The sequence below is a fragment of the Pezoporus flaviventris genome, unplaced genomic scaffold (genome assembly GCF_033815535.1).
Source record: "Pezoporus flaviventris isolate CSIRO_AGI_PZ_B2104156 unplaced genomic scaffold, CSIRO_AGI_Pfla_v1 ptg000001l, whole genome shotgun sequence".
In the NCBI taxonomy this organism is placed as follows: Eukaryota; Metazoa; Chordata; class Aves; order Psittaciformes; family Psittacidae; genus Pezoporus; species Pezoporus flaviventris.
The window spans coordinates 16234747-16249114 of NW_026892549.1; the positions used below are offsets into that span (position 1 = coordinate 16234747).

General features: G+C 45.6%; 1 protein-coding gene across 10 annotated transcripts in view; it reads left to right on the top strand.

Moving 5' to 3' along the window:
* Positions 1 to 14368, top strand: part of FMNL2 (formin like 2) — a 145072-nt gene that overhangs the window by 120296 nt on the left and 10408 nt on the right. For 6 of the 10 annotated variants that reach the window (XM_061445896.1, XM_061445888.1, XM_061445914.1 and 3 more), the window contains 8 exons: positions 766 to 840; positions 4690 to 4800; positions 6105 to 6254; positions 8170 to 8271; positions 9237 to 9552; positions 9997 to 10200; positions 11434 to 11454; positions 13788 to 13912. In XM_061445896.1, the coding sequence (XP_061301880.1) occupies positions 766 to 840; positions 4690 to 4800; positions 6105 to 6254; positions 8170 to 8271; positions 9237 to 9552; positions 9997 to 10200; positions 11434 to 11454; positions 13788 to 13912 (1104 nt within the window). The remainder of the gene's footprint in view (positions 1 to 765; positions 841 to 4689; positions 4801 to 6104; positions 6255 to 8169; positions 8272 to 9236; positions 9553 to 9996; positions 10201 to 11433; positions 11455 to 13787; positions 13913 to 14368) is intronic. The other 4 variants (XM_061445930.1, XM_061445922.1, XM_061445939.1 and 1 more) reach the window with 1 other exon arrangement.

Below are 14368 nucleotides of genomic sequence, written 5' to 3' on the forward strand. Positions count from 1 at the left end.
TTCTCCCATCGTGTTGCATCTGACCATGCTGGGGCAGCTGTGTGTGGGGCAGCTCCCTGCACTGGCTCCTAGACCTACAGCTTAGGTGTTTGGAGTAGTCCGTTTGTGTCTGGACAGAAAAAATATCCCAAATGATGCACCACAGAGGGAGGAGTTGCTGTTGCTAAGTAGAGAGAATGGGGGATGGATGCACCTCCTGGTGCTCATCTCTGCTCCCTTCTGCTTTCTGACTTAATGTCTTGTGATTTTGGTGTGGATTACTCTAGGTCAATTGTGTGCTGAGAAAAGTAGGACTAAGCCAGAGAAGCTACTGGGAAGTAGTAAGATTTAACAATATCCTGCTTTATCTTAGATCTTATTTCTCCCTCCAATTGCTTGTGTTTTCTGCCAACACCCCTGTATTACAGCTCTGTAATTCTGACCAGCTGATAGTTACGCTGATGTATTTCACTCCCTGTTTAGCTGGTGAAAATTTTCTGGTTTTCCTCCCAGTAGTTTGGTCATCTTCTTAAAATATATTGCAGTGGAAAGACAGTCTGAAGTGTGAGGGAGGCCAAGTCTTCCTGTGACATAGCCTAGTGCAACTATTTATGTTTGTACCATCAGTGAGTATAATTAAATTTTGTAGAGGAAAAGATACAAAGGTTTATAATTGTACCTGACCTGTTAGAGAGATTTTGAGCAAGGAGATGGTGTTTGCTTTTTAAACATTTTTCATGGTCTCTCTTGCAAGCTGTAGTTTAACACATGGTGATTCTTTTGTAGGTGTGTGGAGAGAAACAGCGCTTTGAGAAGCTGATGGAGCACTTCCGAAATGAAGACAACAATATAGACTTCATGGTGAGCGCTATTTATCACCAGGAAACTTTGGTTTTAGTGTGTACTATGTCTGGTCATGCTGTCATAGGCAGAGATGTATCTGTCTTCTTGTCCTTAGCCTAAAATTAACACAGTAAAATGTTTTTATATTCCAATCTATATAATGTACGTTTCATTTTTAGCTTCTGTTCAATTTAATTGTCTTCAAGACATGCCTTGTACCATACTGAAGGTAAGAGGAGAGCAGCCTCTTGGTCATGTGTGCTATTTGTCTGTGGCAAAGCAGCAGCTTCTGCAATATCAAGATATGTATTCTGTCTGTGTGCCAGCATCCTCAGAGTCACAGACAGGGAAGTGTGGGAGAGACTCACTGCAGCTGCTGTCTGTCCTTATCTGCTGATAAATATAGCATTAGTTTGCACCACTTTTAGTTCTTCAGTGTTCATATGCATGATTATTCACCAAATCCACTTCCCCTGGAGCACAAGAGGGAACAGCGAGAGAGGAAGCTCTGGCTGGCACCCACAAACACCAGTGCCAGCTTGCATGTTGGCATTGCGTGAAAGGCACAGGTTGTGACAGTGAGGATGAGCCAGCTGCTTATGTGTCTGGTATCAAAAATACTTCTGTATCCATTTTTTTTAAAGTCTAAGTCATGTCAGAAGTGTGAGAAATTTAAGTCCTATTCTTAATTAGAAAACAAATGCTGGCATAGTCAGTGCAACCTCCCTTATGCTGCTCATGCTCAGTGCCTCAGATTTGATGTGATCCTCTTCTGAGGTGAGAGCAAAGCAGGAGGGCTTTCCACCCGGAAGCCTCTGTTAAACATCTGTGACACTTCATCCTGTTTTACTGCTGAGCTTTGTGTTAAAGACCTCCTTCTGCCAGAAATTAGGCATTAAAGCGTCCAGTGTGGTGCTTCCTACAGGCTTTGTACACTCCAGTGTCAGTGTCTTGCAGCCCTGATGGCCAGGGCAGGCTCACACCCTTGAAGGGACAGCAGAATAAAAAGGAGATGGTATGAGTAAGATAGAATGGTCTCTTTCTTCTATTTAAAAAAAAAAAAAAAAAAAAAGTTAGTGATCCTTGCAATTTTACTCGATTTAGCAAGCTGCTGTCAGTAACTCTGACACATTACAGTTGGTTTTGTTCCTTGTTACCACAGTCCCAGTAAGGACATGTTGGTAGTCACAGTATACATTAAGTATTCCCAGATGTGCATACCGTTTAGTCTATAATGTAGCAGAAAGATTTGTCAGTTCTCAACATCCACTCTTAGTCATTTCTCCCATGCTCACAGAGAGGGGTAATCATATTTGGTGAGTGGGAGAATAGTACAGCTTGGAGCAGCCTGGAAGCAAGAGGATGGCAGCAGCCTGCAGCCAGCTACCTTGCTGTGAGCCTTTTAAAAAATAAAATAATCCTTCATTGTTGTTTAAAATATTAATTAAGAGTATTGTAAGGCTATACAAGGCAATATGCATGTGAGTGTGTGTCTGTACAAGCCTGTAAATAGTCAACATCCGGACGGCATTTAAGAAAATTTCCTGGTTCTCTTAGGCCATAGGTTGAAAGTAGTGATGAAATTTGCTTGAAAAAGAATAAATACAGGTTTTTTAGGTCTTGCCCAAATACTAATAAAATCTGCATCTTTGGGCTGCTTCCACCAGCTATGGGGCTTGACTCTGTGACAAGCTTAAAGCTAGAAGAGAGGGCTCATGACAAGCGATTTGGCAGGTCCTCTTGTTCTTGTCGCCATCTGGCCCTAATGAGCTCCACATGCTGTGCTCGGCAGGCACTAGCCGGCGGGCGCACTTCAGGGGCACACAGGGAGCACTGCAGGCCCTGGCGCTGCGGGAGCCTGCGGGTCACACCAGCTGTGCCCAGGGCAGGCATCATGCCTTTACGCAGGTCAGGGTAAAATGGGTGCTGTAGCCCAGGCTCCCAGATGTTAAATTAAAGTTCAAGTAATTCAAGGAGTTGCAGCGACTGAACGTAAACAAAGACCTGTTCTCTCAGGACCTGTCTTTCATGCTGCCCTAAATGGAGAAGGCAAGAGCTATCTGGGAAACTGGAGCTGGAGGGCGCTGCAGTTAATTGCATGAATCGAGAGGGAGGGAAGAGCGGCAAAAAAGCAAAAGTATTCTAGAGAAGGTTCCTGTTGTTGACATTGACTTACTTCATTTTAAAAGCAACTTTCTTAGATTAGTTTTCTTTCACTTGATACATTCCTTAGTTGTGTATGTAAGGATCTGAGAAGGGAAATGAGAATTTGGCCCAAACGTTGTGAGAGCCAAAGCAAGTATAACAAAAGCACTTTTGAAATAGGGGAATTTGGCTCTGGGTGATACGACAGGACAGCAAGGTTCAGCTGGCTAAGGCCAGTACCAGCACTGGGAGGAAATAGAGTTCACCACAGGAACTGGAAAAGGTCCTGCAAAGACTTGAAACCTGGAGCTAGGTTTCCAACTGCATGGACTGGATTGTTCATTTAAGGGATGCATACACACTGAGAGGTGGGGGTGGGATATCACAGGGGTTCTTCAATGAGTCTCTAGACCATTATCTTACTTATCTGTGTTACGAGTCTCACAGCTTTGCATTATCTAGAGCTGAAGTCTTTTTGGAAACAGAATGGTTTAAGTTACTCAGTTCTACATGGGAAGATGTAACCGAAATATTCTGACTGACCTTTGTTGGGTCCTTGTGGTCCCAGTTCCTCCAAAGCTGGGTGGTACTGGACAGTTTGGCTGGGAAAGTTTCTGTGGCAGCTCAGCAGCTGCTGGGACCTCTGGTTGGAAGGAGCAGCTCTGGGCATCCCAGCCAGACTTGCAGTCAAAGGTCCCAGTAGAGCAGATGCCTGCCTATGAGTTTATCCTCTGGGCCCTGCAAGAGATCACAGAAAACTGGCCAGTTTCCTGTATCAAACTGGTGATCCAGCGAGTGGCCTTCAGTTCATTCTTCCCAAAAAGTGATCCAGAGATGTGGGGTCTCCTCTCCTGGAGACTTTTCCTGCAGGTAAAATCAGGTTGCTTCTATTTTATCTTCTCAGGTTCATTCTGGAAATCTGGGAAGTATCTCAGTAGATGTTGAAAAGCTACATTACTACCTCAGTTGCAGTGTTGTTAGCAGGGTAGGGTTATGCCCTTGAGGAGCCCAGGAAGGACCAGGCAAACCCTCTCTTAAAGCAGCTTAGAGGGTCATAGACATGATGATCTGTGAGCTGAAAGTGGGCTGGGGAGACTTGTGCAGAGCAGGATTTGGTTGTGCCATACATTCAAGTAAAGGGCAGACTTTTTGGGATTTGTAGCCCAGTTCCTGCCATTGTGCAGGAGGTTTCCCTCACTGCTTGTACCACTGGCAACCCGCTTCATTCTTTTCCTTTCCTTCTTTGTTTGGGACATGTTTGGATGCCGACTCCTATGATCTGGTTCAGTTACCAAACCACAGCTTTGGAAATATTCTTTTTGCAAACAACAAAGTGCCTTTTGTGAAAGTCCCATTTCCTAAACTAGGGATTCCAGTTGCAAAATTAATCTCACTTTTACAAGCTGTTGTAGAAATGGCGTTATTTTCTTAAAGAGCTTGTGTGCTTGTACAATGTCTGGCTATGCAAGCTGGCATGGAAAGCATTTGTGTTCACCACCACACAGGAAAGGTAGACTGCAGACATGACTAATTTCTGGAACCCATGTTTCCCTTTATCACAGCAGATGAACGCTCTGTAAGCCCAAGTCCAGCACCAACTTGGAAAAGACCTGCAGAACAGCAGATCACAGTTTCCCCTTGTACTAACTGCAAGGAAATGTTGTCATTTGTTGTGTCTGATCCTCTGACGCCTCCTCTCACGTGCAGTGGTTTTCCTTACAGGTGGCCTGCATGCAATTCATCAACATCGTTGTCCACTCAGTGGAGGACATGAACTTCAGAGTCCACCTGCAGTACGAATTTACAAAGCTTGGCCTGGATGAGTACTTGGATGTGAGTATGATCTGGGTCTCCACCACCTCGCAGCGCAGATCTGTTCCCCACGGCTGGGCACATGTGAGCCAGGCCCACCTACAGCCATGGTGGGTCCACACCACATCCCTCAGCTCTGCCACTGCCCGGCCTAGCCTTAAACCTCCTTAAAGCCCTCACCCGAGAGCTTTTAGGAGGGCAGAACACGGTTGTCCCATGGTCTCTGCTAAAAATGCCATGCCTTGGCTGCTGACTGGGGGCTGTGGCCTGGAGCCATCCCTGCAGAAGAAAAATCAGCTGCAACTAACTGCAATTACAGACTGGGAGCTAAATTTTTAGCTTTGCCTTATAACAAAGGGAGGATGAACCGCAGTCGTCCTCGCCCATGCCACGTCCCTGACCTCTAGCTGTGGGCTACAAGCCTTGTGTTGACCCCAGCTCAGATACTGCCAGGGCCCCCTCCATCTCTGCATGAAAAAAATCCTCCTTTGAGTTTTCTCTTGTTAGCCAGGTGTTTTCTTGTGTCCTCAGGGAAATGCTTGCTTTCAGAAGAAAGCTGCTTTTGTATTTCCCATTCTTGTATTTTTCTTTCTCTCCCTGTTCCTGCCCTTGGGAGTGCACATGAACATGGTACTCGTATTGACGAGGGATTGAGTTGTCCCTGTTGACTTCTGCTCAGCAGTAACCAGGAGAGAGGTTTTCTGCTGTCTGCAAGACTGAACACAGGTCTGTTTGGGGACCCAGTGTGGCACAAACCCTGCAGTCCCCTGGGAACAGGCAGAGCATTTCAAAACTGGTGCTCTGGTGTTATCTTTGGAGATAAAGCATGATCACTTTGAACACAGCAAACTCCAACGCAAGGTCAGTGGGAGCAATTGGACGGTTTGCTCCAGGCCATGTGGCTGCTTTGAACCCAAACACAGGCCTCATCTCTGCCTACTGGACACTGAGCTGGTGACCACCATGGGCAGCAGCAGGACCAGCCCCACCGGCTGCATGCCTCCCTGGCCTTGCACTCTCTCAGAGCTGGGACATGGCATTCAGAGCTTGCACAGTCAATGAGCAAGCACAGAAGAAAGCAGTAACATCCTCTGTAGTAGCACAAGATAAGATGCTGCTTAGCTTTATTTGAAAGGTCTGGATTTTTGGTTTAAAAAAAATGACTTTTTTATTTATGACCCCAGCTAACATTAGATTGTGGTGTTCTGGGTGACGGAAGCGGCCTGAGCTCCCACTGCTCTCCCCACCCCATTTGCTGTCTGCGTCCCTCTTGCTGCGAATGGCTGCCAATGCTGAGTGACACACTTGTCTTCTTGGATTTGCAGAAACTGAAACACACGGAGAGTGATAAACTGCAGGTGCAAATTCAAGCTTACCTGGATAACGTTTTTGATGTAGGAGCTTTACTGGAGGATGCTGAAACCAAGAATGCAGCCCTGGAAAGAGTTGAAGAACTGGAAGAAAACATTTCCCATGTTAGTACCACACTTTATCACCTTTGCCTCTGAAGTAGTTCGGAACCCACTCTGCGCATGGGCTTTGCTATGGCCTATTTTGGGAGGTGGAAGCACAGACACAGCAGGGCTACCGCCTTTCGGGTCAGGTTCACTTAGAAAAAGCCTTAGGACTACTATGTTTCTGCACTGGGGGAATAATCAGGTATTTGGCAAATGAAGGAATCTGGGAGATGTCGGGCAGGTAAACTTCCTGGGTGCTTTCAAGCTGTATTTTGGACCTCGTATTCTGTGTGTTTAATTTTCTGTGTGCTCCACTTGCTACGAAGGCTTGTTCACAAACTGTTTATTGGCTTGATGAGAAAATGTCTTATTCTGTCATTTTATTTACTCTCCTATCTGATGCAACCCCTAGCTTCTTACAAAGGATGGCATTGCCTTGTTAATGTGGGGCTTGACGCAGCGTTTCTGTGTACATCAAGGGATAGTTTAGCCTGTGCTCCGCAGTGTATGACTGCTCACATGGACACAGCTGCAGTGCTTGCACACCTCATTAGCATCAGCCAGTTTATCCCCAAAAGCTGCTGTGAGCTGGGAGGTGATGACTCCCTGTGCCTGGGGGCCAGCGGAGCAGAGGTCCCCAAGGCCCTGGTGCAGCAGGTTTGCAGCTTCAGAGGCTTCAGCTTCAGTTTGGTTGCAGTTCCAGGTGGAGTCAGTTGGCACACAGAGCCTCTGTGCAAGGTTATTTCATAAGCTGGGGAAGCTAATTTACATAGAAACTGCAAATTCATTAGTAATGCAGTACTGGTAAATAGAGCAGATAACCCCCCCCCCCATCAGTGTCTTAAAACACATTAGTGGGCTTAAGCGGGAAGGGACTGAAAAAGAGATACTAGTGCTTGCTCAGTTCATTGTTTGTTCACGGCTTTTCTGTCCCATACCTTCTTATTGTCAGTTACTGTAGTCCAGAAAACATGGCTTGGCTTTTTTAAAGTCAAAATGTTTTTCCATACATTAAAAAATCATAAATGGTTCATCATTCTCTTACAATTCTTATATTGCCATCACTTAGAATAAATGTTCTTAAAACAACTTGCTATTCAGCACTTACCCCTTTGAGGTGCCTCTCTGTGAGAGATAATTCAGTAGAAATGGCAGTGTTGGCTTCATAGATCTCCTTCTAGCTCTTTGGAAACTTAATGGCTTACTCTGGTGTCACATTTTTAAGGGTTTGGTTTTGATCTAGTTACATAAACTGTACTCATCCCAGGACCCATGGACGTAATTTTCTGTCATGTGTTGACAGAAATGTTAATAATAGAATTATTGAAGTTTTATTTCAAAAACACAGCAACCGGTGCCACCTCACCTCTGCAGCCTCGCCTGAGGAAGTGTGATAATGGTGGTGATGGAAAAGCCAACAAGAACTGTGAGGCTTTCAGATCTCAGGATTGTGGGGCTGGCAGAAAATGAAAATGAACCAGAAGACAGTGGAAGTAAAAAAGAAAATAAATTCATAAATAATCAAATTAACTTCCTTGTGAGAGGTGATATTTACACATTCCACCATTTCAGCGTCTATTCGTTTTGCAACAGTGCCATTGTGATATTCTGTGAGGTTTTGGGGTTTCAGATTAGACTTAGTGTGTATGGAAATAATTGCATTTTAAGTGCTTTATTATAGAATAGGCTTTCTTAACCTGGACAGTTTCATAGCTACATTCCAGCCAGGTTTTTTGCTGGTAATACCTGAAGAATAGCATTCTTCATCAGAAGAACCTTCAGCAGGACACTCAGCACCCTCTGACCACATGCAGAGGATTTGGTGGAAGATCAGTAATTTACCATCTACCCCTGCTCCAACTGTTCCTGACATTTTGGTTGAGAAAGCTACTGTTACCCACTTATATAATCTGTTTCTCTTTTTGAATGATAGTTATCTGAAAAACTCCAAGATACGGAGAATGAAGCCATGGCAAAGATTGTGGAACTGGAAAAACAGCTTATGCAAAGAAACAAAGAACTGGATGTGATTCGGGTAAGTGCAGTGGGAAAGCTCTGGCTGGATGCCATGCTTCAGGAGAGCAATCTTCTTAACACTTGGTGTATGGGAGGTAATGATTCTGGCACAAGTGACCTCTGGTAGCTTCCTGATTCTGAACCTAGGACAGATTTCAAGTAGAGTTACTTGTGCATGAACTCGAAGATGAACATAAAAGCTTTTTGAATGTGCCAGCGCATCAGTGAATGTGGTACATCCTATTGCTCTGGTTTGTAACATCGCTATTTGGAGCTTTGCACGTGGTTGGCTGTGGAGGGGCATTCAAAGTAGACTTGAAGTCCTTTTTGGGCTGTGCAGCTGCAGGACAGGAGCAAGTGCCCTGTGTCTGTGCTGTCAAGCACAGCCAGCTTTCTGTGAACAATCCAGACATTACTTCTTGGTATACAAACTTAGTAACAAAAATATTGATATAATATTAACTAACTTCAGCCTAAATGCCATCTGAAAGTGTGGCTGCTTCTAGGATTCCTTCAGAGGGTCTGCCCTGGGTTTGTGCAGGCATAGTCTCCTCTCTAGATCAGGAGCTCTGTTCCTGCTTCCCTGTATGGGCCAACATCTGCTTATAGGTAGAACAACCAACAAGGTGGCAAATAATCTGCTGAAGTCAAAACTGAGGTAGCGTACCTACAGTACATGTTCAAGACTAGCATAAGAAATGAGAGACATCATGGAAAAACGAGAAATTCTGCACCCCCAGGTGTTGGTGGCTACGGGTGAGATTTCTCCCAGGACTCAGTATTGTACACAGCCTTGCTGCTACCTTGGGAAAAACACAAAATGAATGCTTCCTCACCATTGAAGACTTGCTTTGCATCAGAGCTCAGTGTTAGATACAGCCTGGCGCAGTGACCATCCAGTGTCAGGCTATTCCTCTGTTTCTGACATTGGTATTCTGTTCTGTGAATACAAGTGCAAATTCCTTGTTTCTGTGGCATTCTCAGGAAATCTACAAAGATGCAAATACCCAGGTTCATACCTTGAGAAAAATGGTGAAAGAAAAAGAAGAAGCCATCCAGCGACAGTCAACACTGGAGAAAAAGATCCATGAACTGGAGAAGCAGGGAACCATTAAGATCCAAAAGAAAGGTGATGGTGACATCTCTATCCTTCCTGTTGCTCTGGCCTCTGGGATGGTGCCAGCAGGGTCAGAGGCTGGGTCTGGAACATGTGTTGCACCAGTTGCTGGAGCTACATCTTCAGTACCATTGCCACCACCTCCACCACCATTACCCACCTTAGCAGCGGCATCTGAGGCAGGTAAGAAGCCTTTTGTCCCTGAGATGCGGGCTGGTTGGGAGCTGAAAGTGGAGTTTGTTATGCTGGGGACAGTCACAGCAGCCTTGTGCCGATAAAACCACCTTCAGTTGTAATGAGCCTGCAGGTCATGGCACCTTGCAGGAGCTGAGGATGCTGAGGTCCCCAGCTGTGTTTGCACTCTCACTCTCTGGGTAGCTCCCGTGTTTGTCTGATCCATTTCTGAGCCCTTCAGTCAACATTAAAAAATGCTGGTTTCTTTCATTAAGGTAGTTTCCTCCCATGTTAATGCACTGAAGTACTTTGGGGAAGGGTCCACTAGTGCTTGGGCCAGTCTGGTGAAGGAGGAGATGTATAGGGGGGTGGATGTTGTGACATTTTGTAAGCATTCTTGTACTACTTCAGTCTATGTTCATTGAAATGCCTAATTTTTCCTTGATCTCGTAGTGCAAAATGGTCCTGTGTCGGTGCTGATGCCACCTCCACCACCACCTCCACCACCGCCTCCACCACCACCACCACCACCTCCTCTCCCAGGTCCAGCTTTGGAGACAGCTCCTGCAGCTCCGCTGCCTCCACCACCCCCGCCATCAGCACCCCCGCTGCCCGGGACAGCCTCTCCCACTGTGGTGTTCAACTCAGGGCTTGCAGGTAAAACACCCATCCATTTTCCTGGTATGCTGTGGGTCACTGGCAAAGTAAGCAAAGGCAAGTCAGGGCACATCAGCTAGAGTGGACAGGGTGCCAAGGTGGGACTTAGTCACCCGTTATCTCTTACTGGTATTATAGCAGAAAGGATTTATAAAAGGAAAGAGCATATATCAAGAAGACAGTTTTGGTTTGGTCTGGAAGAGATGCCTTCTTCAGTGAAACTAAAGCTATTGCCAGAAATATTTTTCAAACATGATCATTTTTGGCTTTAAGGAAACAAAATATGGTTTTGAAAGAAACACAAAGCTTCATGGTTTTGATTTCTTCTGAGAATTTTGTGAAGAAATATCTGTGCAAGCAAACGGGAATTTTTTTGAAAGGAAGGAAGAACTTACTTGACCATCTTTGATCATGTTTTTATGCACTCTGACATATGCCAAGCATCTCAGGCAGCAAGTGAATGCTAACTGGCATCACGCCACTCCCCCTCGCAAGAGCATGTTATTGAGCCCAGAAAGAGAGACTGAGGAGCTCTGATTAATAGGGTGGGGATTTTTTTAATTTTTAAACTGATTAAGTATTCCAGCCTTTCAAGTTTCCTCTGAAAGCTAGAAGCATCATGGAACTCCAGGGTCCCAGAGTGTATTACAAAAAGGAAAAACCACAGAAGGCACAACACAGCTGAGGTTACAGGCTGATCCTCCCTGGTGGGTTTGGCAGAGCAGGCAGTGGTTGTTTGGCAAGCAGTGCACAGTGGCAGGGGGTGCTTGGACGTGGCCATGGTGGGGCTCGGGACTCAGCTACCGGGGGCACAGGAGCTGCTGCATGCAACAGGGGTTGTGCCACCAGGTGCCCAGATGTCAAGCTTTAGCCCCACATCCTTGTGGCATTAGTTGGGTATGGGAGCACTGGGACAAGCCTTGCTTCTGCACACAGCTCCTGTGAGCTGCGCCAGTGGCGAGTGGCAAGCCCTGAAGCAAGAGCTTCTCTCTTAGGTGCTTGAGTGAGATGCCCAAAGCCAGGTGGGATGGATATTTTGTTCTTCAGTGGGTTAGGAGAAAGAAGGAGATGGAAAGTGCCTTGTCTTGATCCAATGGCTGCACAGAAAGGAGCGTTGACAGAAACCAGGGCAGGAACTTTGTCTGGGTCAGAGGGGAGTCAGTGAAAGAACAAATTTGCTTTTTTTGACCATTGCTAACATTTTTTTCTCTGTTCTTTCTGCTTCCTGGTAAGACGGGCCAATCAAGCTCTTCTGTAGGTTGCTTTCTGCTAAGTATTTATGTACCTCTCCACTTTTCCCTCTGTGCTGTGCCCGTGTGTGTGCCTGTGGACTTGCGTCCTGCAATGGGGAGGGAGTGGAGGGGTGGGGGGAGGCTGATGCAGGGGTTTGCTGGCCAAAGCCAGAGCCAGAGCATGTGTTAGCTTTGGATATGCTGCCAACCATCAGGATTTGGCACCGAGGAGACCCTGATTCATCAAAGCACTTCAGCAAGTAATTAAGACACATGGTTTCTTTTGAGCCACGCTCAAGCTAAGCTCTCTGTACTGGTCACACCAAGGATGGGCTTTTCCCAGGGAGGCCAAGTGTGAAGCTGCAGCAGCTCTTGCCAGTGGCGAGTACCCTCTGCAGGGCCTGGTCCCCAGCATGACCGTATCCCCACTGCATGGCTGGCAGCAGCACGATTCCTGGGAATGTCACCTTGCCAGGGCTCTATAGTGGAGGAGGAAGGGAAATTTTAAGATGTTTTGATTAGCAATATCAGGAACTGGCCCGTGAGGCAGTTAGCTTTCTTTCCTGTCCTAAAATAACCCAGAAGCAGTTAATAATCTATTCTAATACATGTGCAAGCGGAAATTTTGTTTGGGTTTTTTTCAATGGTTGTTTCAGATGGAAAAAGCAAGGGTTTTTTTCATTTTAGGGATTATTCTGAAGTAACCACATTAATTAAAGAGTAAAATTCTGTTTAGTTTAGATGAGCAGAAGTCGATCACGTGTGTTCGTGTCTTCCAGTTGAATAAGCATAATTCCCAAAATACACAGCTGAATATTGTGTATGTTCCCTGTTGTTCACTTATGGTTCTTTGTTTCAAGCAAATACTCTTGCCAGTAATTTATTTTTTGTGATGTCCCTGCAAAATGAGCATGAGCATGAAAGGGACATGGACACACAACTTGATTCTTGTTTTTAAAGTGGAATGACAAAGCAACAGAAATGTTTTCAGCATTCACCAGACTCCAGTGCACAACGGGACTGTGTCCTGAAGTAGGTTGTTTCTGTCCTGGCTAAAACATGCACACAGAATCATTATGGAAAAGTAAAATGATTACTTGCTCAAGTGCTTTGCAACCTGAGAACCTGGAATCTTCTGAAATGGAGGGACAAAAATCTAGCAACCCTACAAAGCATGGAATACTTGGCAGGATCACTCATGCTACAAGTGCAGGGTAGGCATAAGTGAGGAGCAAACACTGGACTGCACAAAACCAGACATGATCCATCCTCACGTGGGGGTAGCGGTGAACCTGTTTAGGTGTGCTGCGGGGCTGGGCATCCCCGGCAGGGGTACCCCTGCCTCCCCTCTGCCACCAACCAAATGGCTGTTTTTTTCCATCAATGGAGAGGAAGAACCAGGGTTTCTGTTTCATGTTTGCAGCTTGGAAAGAAACAGTTTATTTTCTCAGTACTTCAGAAGCAAAACATTGATTGATGACTTTAATGAGCAACCTGGTTTTGTAGCAACTACCATCTTCATGTTTACATCAAGATACAAAGAAATGAGAACTCAGTTACAGAAATTATTCATGTGCCTTCCAGACCTGTTTGCAATAGAAATAGAAACGTGTTGCTGTGACATCACTTTTCTGTACTCTTGATGAGTAGTCAGTATTTTCATAGCTTATCTGTGTAACTTACTAAATAGTTTACTGGTTCTGCACAGCACAGGAAGATTATTAAACCAGTTATTTCAACCATGTTAAAGCTCATGTGTGCTGCAGCCTACCTCTTTTTGCTTGAAAAGACAAACCTGGTGAGAAGCAGTAATGCCCCATTGCAACAGGCAATGGGAGGGGCTGCTCCCTATGCCAAAACCTTAGGAAAGGGGCTTTTATTTCCTTCTTGGCACCTATTCTGCATTGAGTTTTGTGACAGAGGTGACAGATCAGCTGCGCATGCCTGTGCATCAGTTCACATGGGGGTGGGCTCTGCAACAAGCAGGACAGGGTTAAATTGGACCACTCTTTCCATTTTCTGTAGTGTTTAAATATAGCCCAGGCTTTTAAATCAATCCATCATCATGCAGTAATAAATTAATAACACATCTCGTTTAGTGAAGTTGTCACAGTGTCTGGCATTTAGTCCTGTTCTGCAGAGCCTGGGCCTGAAAGAGATGAAGGGCTGGATGAAAGCCTTTCGGCACTGTTTGCCTATCCAGGCAGCAAGATCTCTCCAGGTTTTGAGTGTGATAGTTTAGCTCTGGCCGGTTCTTCCTCCAATGCTGAAATCCCGACTCAAAAGCTGCAGTCTAGGCATGTGGGGTGTTTTTGCTGGGAGAATTTGTCATTTCCTCTCCTCTGGTATCTTTAGCTGTGAAAATCAAGAAGCCAATCAAGACCAAATTCCGCATGCCAGTGTTCAACTGGGTTGCCCTCAAACCCAACCAGATTAATGGGACGGTCTTCAATGAAATAGATGACGAAAGGATCCTGGAGGTATGAATGCTACTTGCTGCCTTCTGCTCCTACTTGTGTCCATAACACAAGTGAATATCAGTGATTCCAGCAATTGTGTTGCCAGATGGCTCATCCAGTAGGCCCTGGTGCCCCATGGGTCAGCATGAGTGCCTTGGTTGAGAATTAGGGATGGTAGCTGTAGTGGTACTGATAGTAAAGGGTGCATACCTGTTGTGTGCATTTGTTTAAAACAGATGATCCAAGATGAGAATGATTTATTTTTTCCCAGCCTAAAATTGCTGATCAGTCTGTAGGAGTTAGGCTTGGGTGGTGGCTGTGTGCCAGGGAACGAAGCCTAAAGCAGCAGAGAGCAGAGCTGAGCATGCAAGGTCTTGCATGCTCCTTGTGCCCTGAAGATCCACGTGGCTGGATAAAGCACGAGTGCTAACATGAGTGTTTTCCTGAACTTTTGAACGTGTATAGGGCTGTTGGGGG